This window comes from Grampus griseus (assembly GCF_964374135.1).
Source record: "Grampus griseus genome assembly, chromosome: 20".
NCBI classification, from domain to species: Eukaryota; Metazoa; Chordata; class Mammalia; order Artiodactyla; family Delphinidae; genus Grampus; species Grampus griseus.
Genome location: NC_139014.1, coordinates 1,133,844 through 1,155,095, shown reverse-complemented (window position 1 = coordinate 1,155,095; position 21,252 = coordinate 1,133,844). Strand labels below are relative to the sequence as shown.

General features: G+C 41.4%; 1 protein-coding gene across 3 annotated transcripts in view; it reads right to left on the bottom strand.

The window, feature by feature from the left end:
* The window catches only part of CEP112 (centrosomal protein 112), a 418,975-nt gene that overhangs the window by 208,294 nt on the left and 189,429 nt on the right, over nucleotides 1-21,252 (bottom strand). For all 3 annotated transcript variants that reach the window (XM_082679947.1, XM_082679948.1, XM_082679949.1), the window contains 2 exons: nucleotides 21,016-21,123; nucleotides 3,807-3,989 (listed from right to left, as the gene is read on the bottom strand). In XM_082679947.1, coding sequence (XP_082536073.1) covers nucleotides 3,807-3,989; nucleotides 21,016-21,123 — 291 coding nt within the window. The remainder of the gene's footprint in view (nucleotides 1-3,806; nucleotides 3,990-21,015; nucleotides 21,124-21,252) is intronic.

Genomic DNA, 21,252 nt, shown 5'->3' with positions numbered 1-21,252 from the left:
TAACCCATACTTAATCCACTGCACACATGTACACACCCAGTTCATAAATGGACATTTTATCTTGTGCCCAGATTCCCAAATTCATGGAAGATAATGTTATCAAGATATAATTTTTAAAATTGTCCTATCATAAACATCTTTTTTGGAAAACTTTTTTTTAAGTGTAAGAGAGAAAGAAGAGGGGCTCTAAAAATCCCACATTTTAGAATCGGCGATCGATGTAGCCTCTTACTGTCAGTCAGTATGGCAAAATCCAGGTGATCTGTCTTTATTGTGCAAAACTGTTCATATGAGAATCATGATTCTCAGTTTAGGGAATCAAGACAGGCATCGAGATGCCAGCATTAGGCAAGACCCACCTCACTATATACAAATCCCCAGTTAAATGTATTTTCAGATGTCGCTGAAAACCCTCTCCACTCTACAGATGGTGGTTCACAGTGGCTGCCGTGGTTCCTCTCTCACTACTCAATGCATCCGAACCTCAACAGCTCACAGAGAGAGCTGTCCCAACATGGGGACACCACCTCTGGGGCGAATCACAAAGGTCCTCTACAACAGTCTCTACAAGGGCTCATACACACCATTCACTTCAGCAGCAAACATCAAAGATCAAGCAACCTCTGAGTGGTTCAGGGTCCTAAAAGCACAACCAAGGGATCAAGGAATCTACGTTCTGTTTTTCTTCAAGTTCGAGGGGATAAACTGCAGAAATTCTTTCACTACATTGCAGTTCAAAAGCAAAACAAGAATTACACGAGGACTACCATGTTGGAAGAAGCTTTCCTAAGATGATCACAACAAAACTATAAATGTCCTTTATGTTAAAAAACATGATGGACTCAAGCAAATCATTCTCCAAAATAACTTCAATAAGAGGGATCTGGCAAATGAGAACTATCTGATAATGAGGTTGCGAATTTCCATATGTCTTGAAATCTACTGATCTGGGTGCTTTTCCTTAAACGTTATGACCTCAGGTACATAGCAGACTGAACATCTTATATGAAGGTAGGAAAATTTAATGTGCATGTTAGCAAATGTAAGTATCACAACATAAACTCTCCCATCGTTGAAAATCAAGGAATTATGGCAAAAATATAATGTATGCATAGAATAATTAGCTAAATGCACCAAATAAAAAGAGAGAAATGGTTAACTGTCCTTAGTTATATTACTGTATCTTATTGTTTCTCTATAAAACAAAAATTACTTGAATAACAACGCACCTGTAATAATTATATAGCATATTCACCAAAAGGGAGCTCCCAGTTGATATGATTCACCTTAAGGTAGGTGACTATACTTTATAACAATGGTTTTATTAGCATACAACATATTACATAGTTGAAAGAAGCCAAAAGTAGATTTTTAGTATATTGCTTGCAATCAAGAATCTGACAGAAGAAAAGCAGCGAACAAAGCCAGAGCCCCCGGAATAGATATTTCACTGTCCTCTTTTGCTTAAATATTCCAACTAGTCCTTTTTACAAAATGGCCTCCATTGCTAAATGGGAGCAGCCGGGCATGAATTGAACATCAAATGTCTCCCTGGAACGCAAATAAGACATTACACAATCCAGTATTTAAGATACTTGTGTTTGTTCTGCATCAAACCACAAAACAGTGATTTTTTAAAAAGGCTCTTCTATTTTAAAAAAGATATGTCACTTTGCTTTTTCTGAAATTTGTGAATGGAATTCAGAACCTAAAAGGTATTATGCATTAGACTACTTAGACCACAGTCATGAAAAGATATATTTGGAAAATTTAGGACTTACCTGAGGAAACCGTGAATTAATAGCCCCAATAAATAGTCCAAAATAAATACAAGTTTCAGCATTTTGGTATACACGATAAGATTTTTTAAAATATAACTTACTGATAAGAGTTTTTTAAAACTATGTTCTCTAAAAACAACTTAGCATAGCTTCTGCAGAAAATCATTTTCATTTTGATCAAGAATGCATTTAGCCTAAGTTTCCAATGCTTACTAGCATTCCCGGGACAGCAATTCCAATTGTTCCAAGAAAGACAGAAAATCTCAGAAATATAATCAATCGTATGCTACAGCATTTGAAGAGGTCAGATTAATACTTCAATTAGAAGAAATTCAATTAATAACTTCATTATACTCTCCCTGTGGCTTAATTATATGTAATAATTCTAAAATTTCCCTTTTGTTATCACTGGATGAACCGCACCCTATATATGGCAGATACGACATATGCAAAGTCACAAAGATTTCCTCTAAATTTGGCCTCTGTTTGTGTCAGCTTTCTACAACACCACGAAAATAGTTAGAAGTTGTATAAATTAATGTATTTAACTGTATCGATTATTCAATTCTACCATGCAAACAGATCCTGCACTGATTCAGAACCCAAATATCTTCTCAAAGAAGACAATGGTAAGGCTTAACATCATCTTCGAAGGAGAATGTAAGTGTGAAAATATTCTTAACAAATTGTAATACTAACAATTAAAAGATCAGAATATATTTTATAAAGGCTCTAATGAGGTTGGTGGCAAAAATATAACACACGTTGATTTCACAGGAACCACCTGACTATTCTGGTACTAGGGCTACTACAACGACTACCTCTTTAATTAACAAACCCCCATAAAACAAATTTAAATAATTTTCCTAGAAATGCATGTGACTGACAAAAAAGCCTGTACCTCCATCTTTATCCAAAGGTAAAACACAACGCAAGGTCAAATGAAGATGACCAATAGCCCTATTCTTTGCCTTACCGTCTCCCGCCTTCCACTCAAGACATAACATCTATTTAATCAGCAGTACTTTTATGTTTAGATAATTATGGAATTGCTTAAACGCATATTATAACAAACAGAAGGTCTATTTCGCTATTTAAAATCTACGTTATTTGGGGAGGAAGGATAACCAGGAAGAAGCTCATGTGTGGTGTGGATAATATGGCTAGATTTCAATGGGAGAGAGGTATTTAGACCTACTGGATGGTATGGTTTTATTAGAAAAGAAAATTATCTTTTTATTGTTATCAATTGCTCTTCAATTTTTCTTTAATAAAATTTCACAGCAACCTCCTCAAGAGGATACACTAAAGGCCTTTGATTATATATACCGTAAAGAATGTATTGTACCACAAAGAAACACACCCGATAAGATTTTTTTCCATCTGAAATTTATAAAGGTAATTTTCCATGCTGACAGTGCACATTCCATCCCTAAGTTTGAAGAGGCAAATGCTGCCACAGCTGGGGGTTATTCTGCAAATGGCCTCCAGCAGGGACTGCAGGGGTGAGGCAGGAGGCGTGGCGTGCTCATGGGGGGTAGCCCTTCTCTTTATCAGTTATCATCTCAGTAACCTAATCAAATATAGAGTCCAAAGAAAAAAAGCAACACTAGGAAGGAAAAGCAAATATTAAAACAGCTGCTTGATTACCTACAGAGATTAAAACAAAAAGCAAGGAGTGAGGCTGATATATTTCCTAGGGATTTGCTAAGGCTGAGGGGAGGGGTAAGGGGCAGATACCTTAAAAAAAAATCCATCATGAAAGGAACTGAGACAAGATTATAAAAAAGGGGCCAAGTTATAGCGCGCCATGGGATTTTTAATCTGGCTACCTGTGGTTTCTGTAGTTAAAGCTTTATTCATCCCCCAAAAGAGGGGGTGGGGAGAAAACAAAAAAATCACATTTATTTGTCAGTTTTGCAAATGATCAAACAGCGTGCATCGACAAGAATAATAAGAAAACATGAAACGCTGATGACTTTTTAAAAATAGATCCCCGTTGTATCAAATATTATTGATAATTACCTGTGAATCTCGTTTCCTGAGCTCTTGGATTTGATTTTCGTGCTCCATATTGGCAGTGTGAAGCTGTTTCTCCAGGTCTCCAATTTCCCGTTCATGGTCTCGGACTAGGCTATCCTTCTCTGCGTTATGCTGCTGTAATAGGTGCGTCTTCTCCTGTTCATGCTCCAGCTTCAGCTCTACTATCTGATTGGACAATGAGGACAGTTCATCAACAGAACATCCTTGTCGTCATGACAACTCATGGCCAGCTTAATTTGTCTCTAATTTGCCCAAGTTGAAAATTTTATTTTTTGCGTCATTATTACCTCACCCTTAAAATACTCTCATTTTGTGTGTGGGGGGGTGGATTTTATCTAAACCTCCTAATATTCAAGACAGTTGGGCATATTCAGTAAATCCTTCTGCAATCTGTTGACACAAATGCCTGAAACATTGAAAAAAATTATGTCGAATGCTAGGTATTTCCTCCCCAAGAATTTGGGTATTACTGACCAGCAATGGTTATAAATGGTTAATCGTCAGTACGCTTTGCTTTTTGCTGAAATATATACAACGTAAAAAGCAGCAATTAAATCGGTCAGTTTTCTTTATGGTTTTCAAATAAAAGATCGAAGCTAAATACGCATCTGGATTATTGTATATACAGTTGTCTTTCTAAAAATAAAATGATAAATTTCAAAGCTCTATTATCTCGTTGTCAGCTACGGTATACCAACATAAACAGATGTTATGTGTTCCAGAGGGGCACCTGCTGTGCTGCAGGCTTGCGCCATGATTTCATAAAAAGCATTCTATTCTCAGGATCCTTTCCCAGTCCACTCCACACTGGAGACTGTGACCTTGGCCAGTCTTAGCCTCTCCCTGCTAGACTGAATGGCAGCCCGAGACCGAGGGCCTGGTTGCCGCAGCTTTGATACTAATCCTCCCAGGCTGTGCACAATGGCACCCTACCTGGCCTGCACACTATAGCCAGCCAGGCTGTCTTTGAAGCAGGTGATGAATAGGGACTGCAGGAAGCCAGCTTCCCCAGTGAACTCCAGGCCACACAGCTGCTAAGAACAGTCACTTGGATTTTTCTTCAGTTTTGGTGGATTTCAGGGGGAAAAACTGCTGTTATCTAGAATACGCTGTGTTATTTTCGGCGTGAGAATCCATCTTCAAAAAAGCTAACAGTAGGAGCCTGCTCCGAATCGATCTTGTTTCGTGCAGCGAATCGCCAGACTACCTTATCTTAAAGCTATAGCACTCACTTCTCCAGGCGCGCACGCCGCACCACATTTCCGAAGTTATTTCCTCTGGAGATGTAAGACTCTCATCCGCTAATTGCAAATTCAGAATCAGAACACAGATTAAAACTGTTTTTACATGTACGTTTCAAAATGTTTTCTTACTGGGATTTTTCTTTGAGGGTGGGAAAATCAACAATAAACTCCTAACCGCTCATAAACTTACTATTTAGAAGAAAGAAAAGTGCACTAACTCTGGAGTATACACACTTATCGGAACAAGATAGTACAGAAAATAATACGGAAAATTTTATGTTGCATCTGAGAACAAAGACGCATTCTAGTGAATTTATGTCTGTTTAAAATTTAGGGATCTTTCTTGCCTATTATTCTACTATAGGCAATATACAGAAAAAATGCATATAAATTTTCTCTTTATATACCATGCCAAGTAGAAAAGTTTTCTATGATTATTTAAAATAAATGTGTATGGTTTTCTCTGTGATTCACACAACCACAATGTTAATCCCAACAAAAAAGAGAATTTAAAATTTTATTGACATTACTGCATCATTTTCAGGCAGCCAAGTATATGAATTACTGAGTTAGGATATTTTTAGAACAGTCTTGGACACATTATTATTTCTGCTCAGTGTTATACTATCAAGCATTATAATAATGAAATTATAAATTTTAGTAAAACATTTAAACATGTACCACACTGAAAGGAAACAGAAAGAAGTAAAAAGTTCTACTGAGACCTGATTCTCAAATGCCTCAAAAAAACTGGAAGAATGGTGTGATTTAAAATTGACAGAAAGCAAAATATTTTACAATACTCTAAGGAAAAGTAACCGATTGACTTTTCCTTAGAGTATTTAAGGAATAGTAATTTTAAGTAATTCTTCTTAAAATTATTATTTAAGTAATTTTAAGTAATTAAGGCAGAAGAATTACAGAAGTTTTCCCCCAAGAAAAGACACAAGACCAGGACTGGCTGTGAGATCGTTAGTAACAGCGCTGCCTGGGTCTAGGCTCCAGAACCAACACCCTTCCACAGAAACTCTGAGTTATCTGAGGAGTTCCGACACTTGGACCAGTGACCCTGCTTTCCGTTCATTCATTTTAAAAAGTCAGGAACAAATGAAATAGAGATAATGGCATTTGAAGCCTAAAGATAGATGTTCATAAGTTAAACTATTAAAATAGTTCGCTGCTTTGTCAGGGTCTGTTGCTCAGTGATGCTGGTTAATGAACAAATCTCAAGGTTGCCAGAGCCTTTTCAAATGAAATCGCTCAGTCCTGTCTGCTCGATCCAATGCTGTTTGGCCAACTTCTAGAGGTTACAAGCCCCTTCTAGTGTTTGCCTAGGTTTCCTCACTGTCAGCAAGTTCAGGCAGGGGTGTCCTCTCCAGATTAATGGTAGAGTCCAGGAGAAAAACCCTAATGTTCTGGGAACATCTTGATGATGATATTCATAACCATATTCAATGCCATCATCAAGGTGGATCTGTGTTAAAGTTCAACCTAGCCCCTTCCAGGTAGATAAATGTCCTTTACATGTGGGTGCTTCTCAACAGCAAACAGGAAGTAGCGTATCCTCTTTACCTTGAGCTACTAGATACTTTTAGTTGACCACAATAATGTGCAATGGAGCTCGCGGTTACCAGGAGGTGGTACGTCATGGAGAGTGTGGAGGATGGGAAAGCAGACAGCATCTGCAAGGGTGAATGATGAAGTGGTCAGTGGGGTCTCTAAGTCAAGGTGGTCCAGAGCCCATAATCTATGCTCCAGGGGGAAGAGGAGGCCCCATCACCAAGGAATTCTTAAGTAAGGCAGGTAAAGAGCTCCCTGTAACGCAGAAGGGAAGGCTTTAAGCTCCCTAATCCAAAAGCATGGAGCTGTGGGCCAGGTAACTATGCTTGTAATGCCACTCGACGGGTGTGAAAGCAGGCTGGCATGTCTCCCAGGACAAGGGGAGTAATTAGGCCTCACGTGCAAGTGCCTGGGAGCACCTGCCAGCCTTTGTGATGCTGGACTTGATAGCCTGCTGGTTGGGGCCTGCGTGAGAAAATGGCTTTATTGCCTAGAAGCTACTAGGTTGACTCACACGAAATTATCCAACAGGAGATGAATAAGGGCCCTGCCCCACCCACTATGCCATCCCAATGCACTCTGACCTTGAGGTTCTGAGATCCCTGAAGGCACAGTCCTCCTCCCAGACCGTATCCTGCCACATATGTCGATGGCCTCCTCCCTCCGCCTGAAGCTCCATGCATGTGTCCTTGGGTAGGAGCACACCCAGGCCCTGAGACTGGCCTCCTCCCTCCGCCTGAAGCTCCACGCATGTGTCCTTGGGTAGGAGCACACCCAGGCCCTGAGATGACAAGATGCGGGTGCTAGACAGCCAAGTCCCTGAGGGCCTTGGAATACACACGCTAAGATCTCCTAACTGTTTTACAGCAGAATTAGTGCTAGCAAATATGGCCTGAACACGCTTTGATAATCTTATTTTTTGAAGTCATTACTTCTCCGTACACAGTATATAGAAGAGCAACACATCCCAGTAATACTCCTCAAGGTCAGAAATTCCAAAACCAGAGGAGTAAATTAAAGACGTAATAGAATGCACCCAACACATAAAAAAGGAGGAACTGCAGTACAAAAATATTAACTGAAATAACCTCAAATGTAACCAGATGACAAAATCTATATTCTGCAAGCCCCATCATTCTGGACGGGAGGAAAACATACCTTAAAAATCAGAAACAACTAGAGTGATAGGAGAACTTAGTGAGAACATGAGTGCAATGAAAGAAGAAGTCAAAGACAAGAAGATAAAACAACAGGATTAACTAAGGATCAACTAACTGCATCACAAAATAAATTCTAAGTTAGAAACGAGTTGAATAAACAGGGCTAAAAATGGAACCACTGATATAGACAAATGACTGGAGATAATCACAGTAAAGGTCCATGAAGGACACAAAGAAAAGATAATATAGAGAGAAAGTGGAAAAAGAAAATCCGTGTGTGGGAAATTCCCTGGTGGTCCAGCGGTTAAGACTCTGCGCTTCCAATGCAGGGGACACGGGTTTGACCCCTCATTGGGGAACTAAGACCCCATGTGGCGCTCAGTGCAGCCAAAAAAAAAGAAAGAAAGAAAGAAAGAAAATCCGTGTGTACACAGGTACGTTATCAGAAGACTTCCCTGAAATGAATGAAGAGTTAAATGCCTATATCAAAAAAGCAAACTGTATACCAAGAAAAACTGATTTAGACTGAGTAAAAGAATGGCTCAAGAATACTATAACTAAACTCAAACATGGAAAAACTCAAAGATTATAGAACCTAAACCACTCTTGGAAAAAAAATACTTGAGGACGAAATTTAGGCAACCAAGAGATGACTGACAAAGCTGTGTTAAGAGCAACCTTTGTGCCAAAAGGCAGTGGGTCAACGTGTGCAAGCTTCAGGGAAAGAAAGGAGGAGCAGAGACTTTCATGCCCAGCCAAACTATCCTTCAAAACAAGGGAACAAGTGGTGACTCTCAAGCAGGCAGAAACACAGTGGATACGACAGCTACATGCCCTTCTGGGAAAAATGACTTGATGCAATCTCAGCAGTCAACAGATGAATCAAAATAAAGGACTCAGATATGAAAAAAAGTTCTGGTGGTGTACATATAATCGATTTAAACTTAAAAAGCTAACTATATGACTGTGAGAAGCACGGTTATGGAACAGAATATAAATGTTACAAAACTCAACAATGTATAAGTAATACTATAACTGACAGAAGAAAGGTAGGGGTGGGTGGAAGGAAGTGGAAGCATGTATCTTTTATCTTTTCGTAACAGGGAGTAAAAACTGAACCATAAAATTCAAAAATGCCTCTAATCTCAATGTATTTGTAATCTTTATTTCTTAACTTTCTAAGAAATCATTTCTTATATGATAAACAATTTTCTAAACTTCAGAAATTCCTCAGTTTCCCCTGCTTCTTTAACTGATTTCACATAAAATTAAACATTTTAGTAAAAGTGACAAATATAGCATGGTCCCATTTTTTAAAAACTGCTTTTGTCTCTATACCTGTCTATCCTTCTAGTATCTCATAAAAGTGTCTGGGATGATAACCACCTAAGATGAACAACAGTCGTTTCTGGAAGATAAGATTTTGCTAGAATTTTTGCTTCCTTCATCGTATGCATTTACCATGTCAAATGGCTACAGCTCCCTTTGGGGGGAATATTAACTTGTTGCGTTGCAAGAGCCTTTATCAGGAGACATGGTCTCCCTTCAAGCACATGGATTCTGGGTCTGTGAACTGTGATCTTAAATCTGGAAACTTGAACCATGATTTTCCATTGAAGTGGAGAACTGTCTAAAGTTCACTTGCCAGCTCTTGACTTTCTTTCTTGATATTGTACAAGTATCACTCCCGTTGGTCTCTGTCTTATCCCTCAGAGCTCCGTGCTTTATTCACTATCGCCACAGGCCCCTGCAGGGCAAGACACCTTGGTGGCCACTCCTGCCACGCTGCCCACTGCAGCGGTCACTCCTACCATCCATCTGATGTTCAGGGCCCCACTGGCAGACCCCCAGCAGCCCACTGAAAGTTGGCCGCCCGGCTCCAGCGCAGCAGTGCCTACGGTGGGCCTGGCACACGGTGGAAGCCAGACCAGAGCCGCTCAGTGGAATCAGGGGCCCATCACCATGCCTTCTTCAGCACCTCCTAGGCCCTCCCTGGGTGGAGGGTGTCTGGCCTAAAGTAACAAATGACTCTAATATTCTCATTCTCCTAAGACTTCGACCTCGTCCTCAGCACTATGCCAAAGCAGTTCTGGCATCTCCACCTCGGATCAACACGGCTGGAGTAGTAGAGAAGACCACTACCTAGTAAGATCACAAGCTTCGTTAACATGCTACATACTTAAAAAAAGCAATGAATGTCAGCTCAAAATTGTCAATAATCATATACGTTAGACTAACAACAGTTCAAAAGGCACTTTGATATAAACTGCTAGCCATTGAAAGTCAAAGATTTTCGGTAGGGCTTGCCAGGTGACATTCCCACATCATCCCACTTCCTACTCGAGGGATCCCTGTGAAAAGTTTTGCTTCTTGGTTGTGAAATTCAGCACTACTTTTGTGTCGTTGGTAAGACTCATTAAGATCCTCACTAAAAGACAAGTGTACCACACCCTGTGTTTTTCCATTTAATGAGATAGAGGGCTTAACATCATCAGGCTACGTCTCTGAGCAATTTTCCATTTGCATTTGCAAAACAGCACATTTGAAATGTCAAAATAAGTTACCAAATTCTCTAGAGCTCCAGAAATCTAGGTCCAGTGAGGCAGAGTCTACTGTAAAGATAGCACCGTTTCATTAGACTGATTCTTTACTAAAAGATGTTCAAATCTTTTCTTTTTAAATTGCAGTTATATGATATAAAATGCGCTATTGGACGTTACATTTCATGACCGATAAAGACTCCAAGCCTTTGGAGTCAGAGGAAAAAAACATTTTAGCACAGAAAATACTACAATATGGTCTGACTTTCTGAACATGTTAATAGAAACAGGCACCAAAAGAAACAGTAAAAAGTCAGCAGTGTGTCAAGAACAGAAATAGAATTTGTCACCTATGGAGAGCCTTGTGGCTCCAGGATTAGGTATTTGCTACAACGAAATGAGCCTTCCACGAAATCTGTCCATCAGCAGTTCAGTTTAGCACACAAATTCGCTTTATTTGAAAGTTTCATAGGAGTGTGCTAACCACTACGGGAGGCACAGCGAGGCTCTGCCGGCCTGTACTGCTTCTTCACTCCTTTGCCTCCAGGGTCAACCTGTACAGCTGGGGACAAACGCCCGACGGAGCCCCAAGCTTGGGATGCGCTGAGGGCTGAGGGCTGGAGGCTGGAGGCTGGAGGGCCCCAGCAGACATCATGGAGGAGGAAGGCCCAGCAGAGATCAGCCCATCCGTGCTGCCCGGGCAGGAAGCAAGTCCTATTCTCGGCAGTTTTCTTTCCCAGGTAACACTTCAAAATACTTACCCCCCACCTGTAGGTGGTGAGTGACAGTAACCACCTGCAGCGTTTACAACTTTCTGAACAATTCCCTACTGTTTTCTGTGTCTGTACCTGGCGGACCTCAATTAAAACCCAGGAAGGGGCCAGAAAGCCGAAGGTTTCAAGATTTTTCTTCGTGGTTTAATGATCGTTTACTCAAGCCAATGAAATTGAGATAACTAAGAATATACCCCCTCAGGCAGAGTTCAACACTTTTGAAAAACGCATGTCTTAACTGTGTATTTTAATTTTACTTTATTTTACCGTATGTCTGTTTATCTGAAACACATTCAGTTCGTCTTAATCTAGTAGATCCCTGCTGTTGAATATGAAAAGTAAAAACCATCAGAGTTTCCCAGTTAGTATAAAATTTAGAAGGACAAACAGATCAATCAGGTTATAAACTCCTCCAACATATGGACGAAGGCTGTATTGTCTTCATACTGTCCTCACACTGCCTACAATGCAGCATAATTATTCAACATTTTGCGTGGAATGAGTGGCATTCGGGAGCAAAAACCAAAAACTAAAAGGTGAGCTGGCCCTCTGCAGATTCAACCAACCAAGGACCGAAGAAAAAATTCCAGGAGGTCCCAAGAAGCAAAGCTTGAATTTGCAGCGTTTCAGCAGCTATTGACATAGTGCTTACATTGCGTCAGGTATTGTAAGTCATCTGGAGATGATGTAAAGCGTACAGCAGGATGTGCGTAGGCGATACGCAAAGACGACGCTGTTTTATCTGAGGGGCTTGAGCATCCGTGGACGTGGGGACCGAGGGACTCCTGCCGTCAGAGGAGAGCGGCTTCATCTACCTTATCACCAAACTGACTTGCCACCTGCAGTCTCTGCCCTCCTGACTTGAACGCCCGGCTGGCCCTGTGGCCCAGGGAAGGCTTCCCGTCTGCTCTCGCCAAATTAAGCACGCCCCTCTCACAGTGACCCCGTCGCTCTCTGCCTCATGAGCATCGTCTTCTCCACTGGATCGTGCTCATCAACACGATGTTTTCGCTGCATCCTTCCCCTGACCCTCCATAACCCTCCAGAGGCCACCCCACTTCTCCGCTCCCCTTTCTTTCAAAGTCCCTCTACAGGCTGCTCACACCGTGTTCTCTCCCCGCCCACATCACTTGGGTTTTGTTCCCACGTTCTACTGAAAATGGACTTGTCAAGGTGGTAAAGACCTTCTCGCCAAACCCAGTGGTCAGCTGTCAGTCTCCATCTAACTTCCCATCTCGGCGACACCTGAACAACAGGTTACTCACGTCCTCCTTCCTGAAACACTGGCTGCGCGCGGCGCACGGGAAGTCACACCTCCTTGGTTTTTCCTTCTACCCACCAGCTGCTCCCTCTCGGACGTTTTTGCTGGTTTTCCTCCATCTCGTCCCCACGTCTAGTTGTTACTGGTCCCTGGGCTCAGTCCTGGCACTTCTTCTTTTCTCTCTTGCGTGTCAGTGTCTGTCACCACCATTCACCTGGTGGCTCAGTGGGGAAGCTGGAGTCATATCTGAGTCCCCTCTTTTCTTCACACTCCATTTCCCTTTCATCCACAAGTCCTGCCTGCAGAGCACAGCCCAAGGTTGACCCCCCGCCCTGCACTGCCCCGCCCCGGTCACCTCTCATCAGCCTCTGACTATCAGACTCCAGTCGCCTCCCAACCACCCTCCCTGCGTCCTCTGCCACCTCCTGTACAATCGGCGCTCCACAAAGCCGCGAGAGGAAGCTTTCTAAACACAAACCAGAGCTTGCTCGAATGCTCCACTGGCTTCCCGCCACTCGCAGAACAAAATCCAAGCTCCCACCACAGTCGACAGAGCTTGATAGGATCTGCCCCACCCCCGCTCACTCCATTCCAGCCACGTCCCTGCCGGTTCCCTCTGCCTGAAATCTCCTTTCCTCATCTCAGATTCTGTAAGGTTTCCTCCTTCACTTCATTCAGGTTTTAATTCAAATATCACTTCTTTAAAGTCCTTCACTGATGACCTTCTCGAAAATAACGTCTTAGACAAAATGACACCTTCTATAAAATAGCCCTTCACTCACAGACACATTGTCCTGCTTGACCACGGCAGTGACCATGACCTTACGGAACAGTATATCCTAAGGCTGGGGGACCGTTGTCTCCTCCACCATAAGTGCAGACTCTCCTGTGTTCACCCACATCCTAAGCGCCCAGAACAGTGTTTAGCACAAAGTAGTTGCTCAGTAAACATGAATTAAGTGATGAACGATTGCAAAGACGTGATTTGACCTTAGATTTTTAAGGTACCTGGAGAGTGGGATCATCGCGTCGCCATATCACTGCCTAGGAACCATTTTTTAAAATGAAGTATCCCTAAAACAGATCATCTATGCTTCATATTATAGTCACTGAAAAAACTATGTTCATCTTTGCCCTTTTCATTCCCACTCTAGGTAAAGGTGCATTTGTTTGAACCTAGATGTGAAAGGATTCAAGCCGAGAAAAAGAAAGAAAGAAAAAGGAAGAAAAGGCCCTGCCTTAAGCACTTTTCACCAAGTATCACTGCACATGAACCAGGCTCCCAAAACTGGGCCTGGACTACAGGCTCTGTAGCTTCATAGTCGAGCTCTCTCATTCTGGACCCTAAGACACCAGGAACCTGGCTCTGCCTGCTGCCTGTAGGACCCATCTGTGCCCTGTAGCACAGCTGCACGCCCTGGATCAGGCAGTTATGGAAAGAAAGAATTTGAAAGACTTAGTGCATCATTGGATCAGGGATTGAATTTGTCCTGATCACCACCGAGGAGTCCAATGACTGTAGTTGAGGCTCAAAAACGATTACAAACTGAAAAAGGAAAGCCAAGAAAAAAAGACTTTTAAAAAGAGTGTGGGGCTTCCCTGGTGGCGCAGTGGTTGAGAGTCCGCCTGCCGATGCAGGGGACACAGGTTCGTGCCCCGGTCCGGGGAGATACCACATGCCGTGGAGCAGCTGGGCCCGTGAGCCATGGCCGCGGAGCCTGTGCTCCGCAACGGGAGAGGTCACAGCGGTAAGAGGCTCGCGTACCGCAAAAAATAAAAAAATTAATAAATAAAAAAAAGAGTGTGATAAGGTGAGCAAGAAGAATAAGGCAAAGCGAGGAACAGAGGTGAACCAGGTGCAGAAATGAATAAATCATGTGAAAATCCACTTTGAAGAAATTTTAGGGAGACTCACAGATTCATGGTCATCAACCTCAACCTCATCCGGGACCTCAATACCAAAAAGAAATTTTACCAAGTTGTTCTAGTCTGATCAGTCACGCCGTCACCAAAATAACTGCAAACAATCCCCACTTCCATCGGCTCTCCTGTCCACGTGATTCCTTCAGTGTCAGCAAATGATCTTCCCTCTTGTTTCACAGAGAAAACCCTCAGGAATAAGAACGTCCTCGTTCTCCCACTGCAGATCGACAGACTTCTGTGCCGTGTCCAGCCTTCCCCTTACAGCTGAGGCCTCGGCCTGTCCCCCCAGGCCAGCCGCCACGCCTGCGCCGGGAGCCAGTACCCTGTCTGTCTCCTCTCTCTTGCTTTCTGCTATGTCCTTTCCCAGTGAAGACTGAATGGTCTAATTTAAAAGAGGTCCATGTCTTCAGGCTATATTACCTAAAAAATCTAGATAACTAAAAACTAAAATACTTACAGAGAAAAAACTGGGAATTGCATGCTATCTGCTTTTTAAATATCTCAACTGCTCTTAAAATTTCCCAGTTGCTTACCTTGTATAATTTCTGACTTGTCTTTGCTAGCAAAATGTTTTGTTTCAAATAATGGCAATGTGTAAGGATGTGGCCCTTCAGTGTTTTTTTATCATCATCAACAATAAGTATTTATTCTTTCTGGAGAATTTGACCACTTGTTTATCTGTTGAACTACATTTCCCTTTAAAGGCTTTGTAGTGAAAAGAGAAGATATAAAATATAAGATTAAAGAATGATATGATGGGACTGCCAAAAAAAATCTCCCTAGTTCAGGAAATCCTAGCATGCCTGCTTTGTTGTTTGTTTCCCACTTGAATGAGGTTTGTGAAAAGACAATTAGAATTGTCTCTTTGTTCCAATGGGTTATACAGGAAAGAAACAGGAAGCCTTGAGGAAAGCTTGGCCTTTACAGGATATTGGTGTGAGTGTTTATCCCATGTGTTTGATGTTTTTCTCTCCACATCTGCACGCTTTATGCCTGCATTTTGGCTAAAATATTTTAAAATACCACTCTGCTTTTTTCACTGCATTACAGTTCCTGGCACGATGCTTTCTAAACGGGAGTGGCTCACAGATTGCGCTGAATAAGGAAATTGAGGCCCAGCGCGCACCAGTCGTTCATTTCCCCGGATGCGAGTTCCCTCATCATAAAATGTGAGGACTGGACCGGATAAGTGCTTCTAAAACTTTTCCACCAAAGCACCCCTCACAGCAGTGAGAATGAATAAGATCCCCCTGGGGGATCTGAGGGCATAGCCTGAAGCAGCCTCTGCAAACTGGAAGTTTCTTTGAAATGTCCTATTTTATCTTAAAAATTCATGAGAATTTTGCATTTTACAAAACAGGAAAAGTCTATGTTTGTTTTAATATGAATGTTACCTCAATAGTAAAAACCACTTTGCTTTCCCACAAAGTCATCAAGTGAACCCAACACTCCAGGAAACAGGCATCAGGCCCCTGCACCCCAGCGCTCACGCGCTGCCCCAGGGGCCGCCTACCCCGGTTTGAGAAGCAAGGGCCTGGTGAACAGCATGTAAATCCCCTTCCAGGGTGAAACGCTATACCCGTAGCATTTAAGATTTGTAGATTCCTAAGCAAGGACAAGACAACAGAAAAGTTGTCACCCTCGCACTTGAGTGGCAGGTAGAGAAGGCAGGTATGGACAGGTGTGTAAGTAAGTTAGAGACCCCTACGGCTGTCAAGAGGCACACAGGGCCAGGCGGGAGGCTGGGGGCGAATCAACGAAGGCACAGGTCACAGAACGCGGATCTGGGAGGGACATCCACCTGCAGCGTTCCGGCAGTCACCTCAACACGCTCAGGTGGGCAACTTACTTTGTTACGAGACGAACCACTGCACATCTGAATAATTCTTTAGGAAAGAACCACCTCGAAATAACCCAAAATGTTCCACACCCAGAGGCTCAATTTCTGCCCCCTAGAGCCCCCTGGGGGTCCGTCAGAGTGAGGTTAAGAGCGTGGCTCACGTTCACGTCTGATCTCATCACCTATTAACCGTGCGGCACCTTTGGCCAGTGACTTAACTGGAGGTGCTCAGTTTCTACAACTGGAGATGGAACAATGAACAATGGCACTGCCTCGCAAGATGACTGTGAGGACGGGAGGTGGCTGAAGTCACCTAAAGCAGGTGGAAACGGTACCCGGCTCAGCGTATGACCTCCTGACTGGTGGCTATCACGACTGTTATTACACAAACCAATCATAAAATCTCCTCTGTTCCAGACCTTGGAGTTAAAGACAGATATGCAACCCTCCTCAGTCTCATCTTCTCTTGGCAAAACACCCTTATTCCTTGATATATTCCCTCTGACCTAGACCCAAACGTTCCCGTATTCTGGAAACTCTGCTTTGAACATGTTTGAGTTTGTCAGCGTCCTACTTAAATGTGGCGACCAGAACTGACTGACTCCTCATACGACCTGATGGGAAAACAACAGAAGGAGGCCGTACCTTTTACCCTCCAGGATCCATCGCCCCAGGGGGTTCTTCCTGTCTTGCTTGTCGCCACCACCACCCCCCGCCCCGCCCAGCCTAGACAACCTTACATCTCCCCCACCGCATACTTTCTGCAGATGATTTTCTGAACCAAAGCACGGAATTTTATATTCAATCCCAATAAACTTAATCTTCTTAATTTCATCTGTTTAAAGCTTCAGAAAACTGATTTTCATATCCCGCATGTTAACTACTCCTCTGAACTCCAAGGAAGCAGGAAACTAACCTCTTATATCATTACCCAGTGTGACACACAGAAATCTCACTTAGGGTGTCAATCGTCATTCAGAGATGGCCCTTTGAACTCTCCCTTAACCCCATAAATGAACCAATGGCTAAACCGTATTTCCTATTCGGCCTTCCAGAAGGACTTTGCCAGACGGCTCAGTGAAGTCCAAATCTATCACATCTACTCCTCTTTCCTTATCTACCAGCCTGGCCAGTCTGCCCAAAGAAGGGAATAAGCTCAGTTTAATCGGCTTCCCTTTCAGTGAGCTCGCTCGAGCTGGCTCATAGGGACCTGCTCCCATATGCCTATCTTTTCTCGTGATAAGCGTTCACAGTAAAAACCCCAACAATCTGGAGTGGCCGGGGCAATGCTGCTCCAGTTAATAGAATTTTCTGCTTAAAAAAAAAAGGTTTTAAAAAGTTTGTATATTATCACATCAAAAAATATTCCCCTAAAACCTACTAGCTCATATTCCTGCTTTTATCTTTCCTCTACAAGTTACTGCCTGGGATCTTCACTCTCAGCATGGACTCTAGTGAAGAGGCCTACAGACATAGGAAGGATAAAAGCAGGTGAAATCTGCACTGACCTCAGAGATCTTTGTGTGGTTTTAAAAAAATTCCTATTATACACTTGTATAACATTTATATCATTTCTCTCTTTTTCATGAAAATGAAACACAGAAAAATGGATGCAATAGTGTATGGTTTCTACTAATAGTATGAATTCTTTAAAGAATTAATGTTTTCCTTATTAAGTATTTTTGATCAAGACTTAAAAGACAAAAATTTGGTACAGTTTTAAATCTATCACCCAGAGAAAAGCCTACAAAGCTTAACATTCCTTCAAACGAGCTTATATAAATTTACTTTTACACTAAAAAAGCGACTGTCACGTTAAAAAGACACAATGTGGAAAGTAGAGCATGTGAGAAAAGATCGACCATGATTCCACCATCTGAAAAATAATTATTCCACCACCTGAAAAATAATTATTCCACCATCTGAAAAATAATTATTCCACCATCTGAAAAATAAGTAACATCATTGTTTGAATAATTCTGTCCGATTTTCAAGGTTAAGGATAATTGGCCAGAAGAGGTAAACAAATTTTATGACTCTTGGTAGATACTGCCAAAGTCCTTTGGGCTACATTAATTTATAACGCCAGCAATAGATGAAAGTACCAGTTTTACTAAACCTTGGCCAGCTTTAGATGGTACATCGCTATTCTAATTTGCATTTTTCTTAACACCAAGGCTGAAGATGTTTCTACATGGTCGTTCACTCAGTTTATTTCATATATGTTTCTTTTCCTTTGGAGCATTAATGATTTTGTTAAAATTTATGCTAATTACTTTATATGCTAATTATTTTTATTGGTTATACATTTATTAATTTGACAAAGGGAATCACTCTGTCTACGATATTTGTGGCAAATGTTATTTCTTTAACTTAAAATAATTTATATTTAGTCAAATGTTCATTTTCCTCAGTGGTTTTACTTGTTACATCCGACTTTAAAAAGTCAGAGCTGTGCCAAAATGATCACAGAATAAATGCAAATCAGGCCCTGCAGTGACCTGGCCACACTTGGTTATAAACTTGTCACCCACATGGTTATCATCAAAATGAAAACAGAATTTTAAAAACACTCAGAGAACTTTTCAACCCCTTACACACACTCACCCTGCCATACAATAGCTTCTGATGAGCACAGGTGTCCTAGAAAGAGTTTAAAACTTGGTTTCCTTCTCTCCCCTGTTCCTTCATCAGTTTACATGGAGAAGCTGACATTTTTCTTGTTTTTATTAGTGCGTCTATACAGTTTTTAATCCAAAAGTCGCCTCGGTTATACACTGTATCTTGTTAACAAGCCTCGTTAAATATTATTTATATTTGATGAATTATTCCCTCAGTTTCCCTCTGACCCCCACCTCTTCCTACTTGTGGGCTCCACTTCTTATGTAAGTTTCTATGCCTAGTTTCTAAAGCTAGTTTCCCAAGCAACCTCCGCTCCAGTACTAAAGGTCCGGAAAACGTCTTCCACGACTATTTAAAGAAAGTGTATGTCAGTGGAAATACATGTTTTTAAGTTGGTGTATGTCAGAATGACTTTCACTGCCATCATCTATTAATCAGAAATTAGATACTTCATTCTCACACCATTGTTTAAAGAAGATTCTGAGAAAATAATTCTATTGCACTGGGTTTTGGAGTTAGAAAATCTGAAGTTACCCATATATTTCTGGTATTTCTGAAATAATCTGCTAGTGCTCTTTCTTCTGTCTTTTCTTATCTTTTAGGATTTTCATCTCTTATGTAATTTTATGTATATACAATTTTATGTGTAATTGCTTGAATGATTTTTTGCATTAATCCAAATTTATTACCCACTTAAAATACTACAGATATAAATGTTCTACATTTATTCTATTCTATTGTTTCTTTACATTCATAACTTTCATATTTTAACTATGCAAGTAATGCATGACATATGCTCTTTGTGAAATTTTAAGTAAAAAAGTCTATTTAAAGCATACAGTGAAAGTGTCAATTTATCATAATCTAACCTATTATTTCATGCCCATTCTACAGACATGTGTAATCTTCTAGAATTTTAAAGCTAAACTAACATACCTAGCTGTATGATACAGACACATATATTTTAATTTTCCATAAATAGGATCATAATATAACAATTGTTCTGTCATGTGCTTTATTTCCCCCTTAACACTGTGTCTTAGAAATCTGTGTCTGTTGGTTCCTACAAATTTATATCAGTCTTTTCAAGGAGTACATAGCATTCCATAGTATAGATTTACAATAATTTAATCATTGGCTTTATTTATAACTTTTTTTCATTATTTCAAATAATCTTCCATGAGCATATATCATCTTGCACATGCGAAAATATTTCTATAGCAACTGCAGATGAAGGACCCACTTAATAAGGGATTAAAAATAAAATAATGAAAGAAAAAGTTATTCAGGTTTCTAGAACAAAAAGGTTCAAATACTGTCTAGGAAACAATTTTAACTGAGTGACTAAGCTAATCAATATTTTTCTAGATGTTAAGGAAACAAGGCAAGCAAATTAAACAAACAAGTAAAAATTAATAGCTGCCTTGACTATTCCAAGAGTCTGCAGGGATATATTTTTAAAAAGATAAAGATAAAGCCTTTTTTATTAATAAACAAGAGGCAGGGTACTGAGCACAGAATTAAACTCCTTTTGCTGCCCCCGCGTCCTGGTCCCAGCCGGACCCTTCCCCTCGGTGCTCCGGCCAATCCAGCCCAAGTGTCATTCGCTCCCCGAACAGCCCCCGCCGCTGCCACCGCAGCATCGTTGAACCTGCCATCCCTCCAGCCTGGCCCCCCTTCCTCCAGAGCCTTCTCGCGGCCCCTCCCGTCGCCAGGGCTCTCAGCACCAGGCCCCTGCCCACCTGTCCGCGCCCGTCAGGCCCTTCCGCCCGCCGCCTGGCAAAGTCTATGCACACTCCCTCTTTCCTTCTTCCCAACTCACTCTTTGAAATTATCTCATTTTTAACTGATGGACTGGCTGCCCACCAAAATCCAACCTCTGTGAGGAAAGAACCCTGTCGGCCCTGCTTACCGCTCTGCCCAGGGTCAGTGACAGCACCTGGGCCACAGTAGGTGCCCCAAACTATTTCTTAAATAAATAAGTCAAACTTGTGCTCTGACAGGAGGAGAACTCAAGAACCACAATAAATGTTTCAATTAAATGTTCAGTTTAGTCAACTGTCAGAACAGACTTCAGCGGAGAGTTAAAGTTCTCTGTTTCTAGACTCCAGTGAAACAACCATTATTTTAAACATTTCAAATATATTGGTAATAATGTTCTTATAAGTATTTTCGTTGTGCAGAGGTTTTGTGACATAAAGAGATATTTAGAAGAGAGCGTATATGCACGTGAGAGAATCAAAGGCAGCCGTCAGAGGAAGGACTGACCTGCTGCTCGTATCTTTGCTTGACGTCCTCCAGCTGCCACAGAAACTCCTTCGACTGTTTCTCACGAAGAGACTTGGATCTAGTTAGATCGGCTTCCACTTTTCCCATCTATAAAATTTAAAAGTCAAATATTAAATTTTTAAATGACAAATTGTATTCCATATTTTTGTCACTTGTCCATCATTAAAATGACAGATTTTCAACACCTCACCAATCATAACGCTGAATTTAAAGATA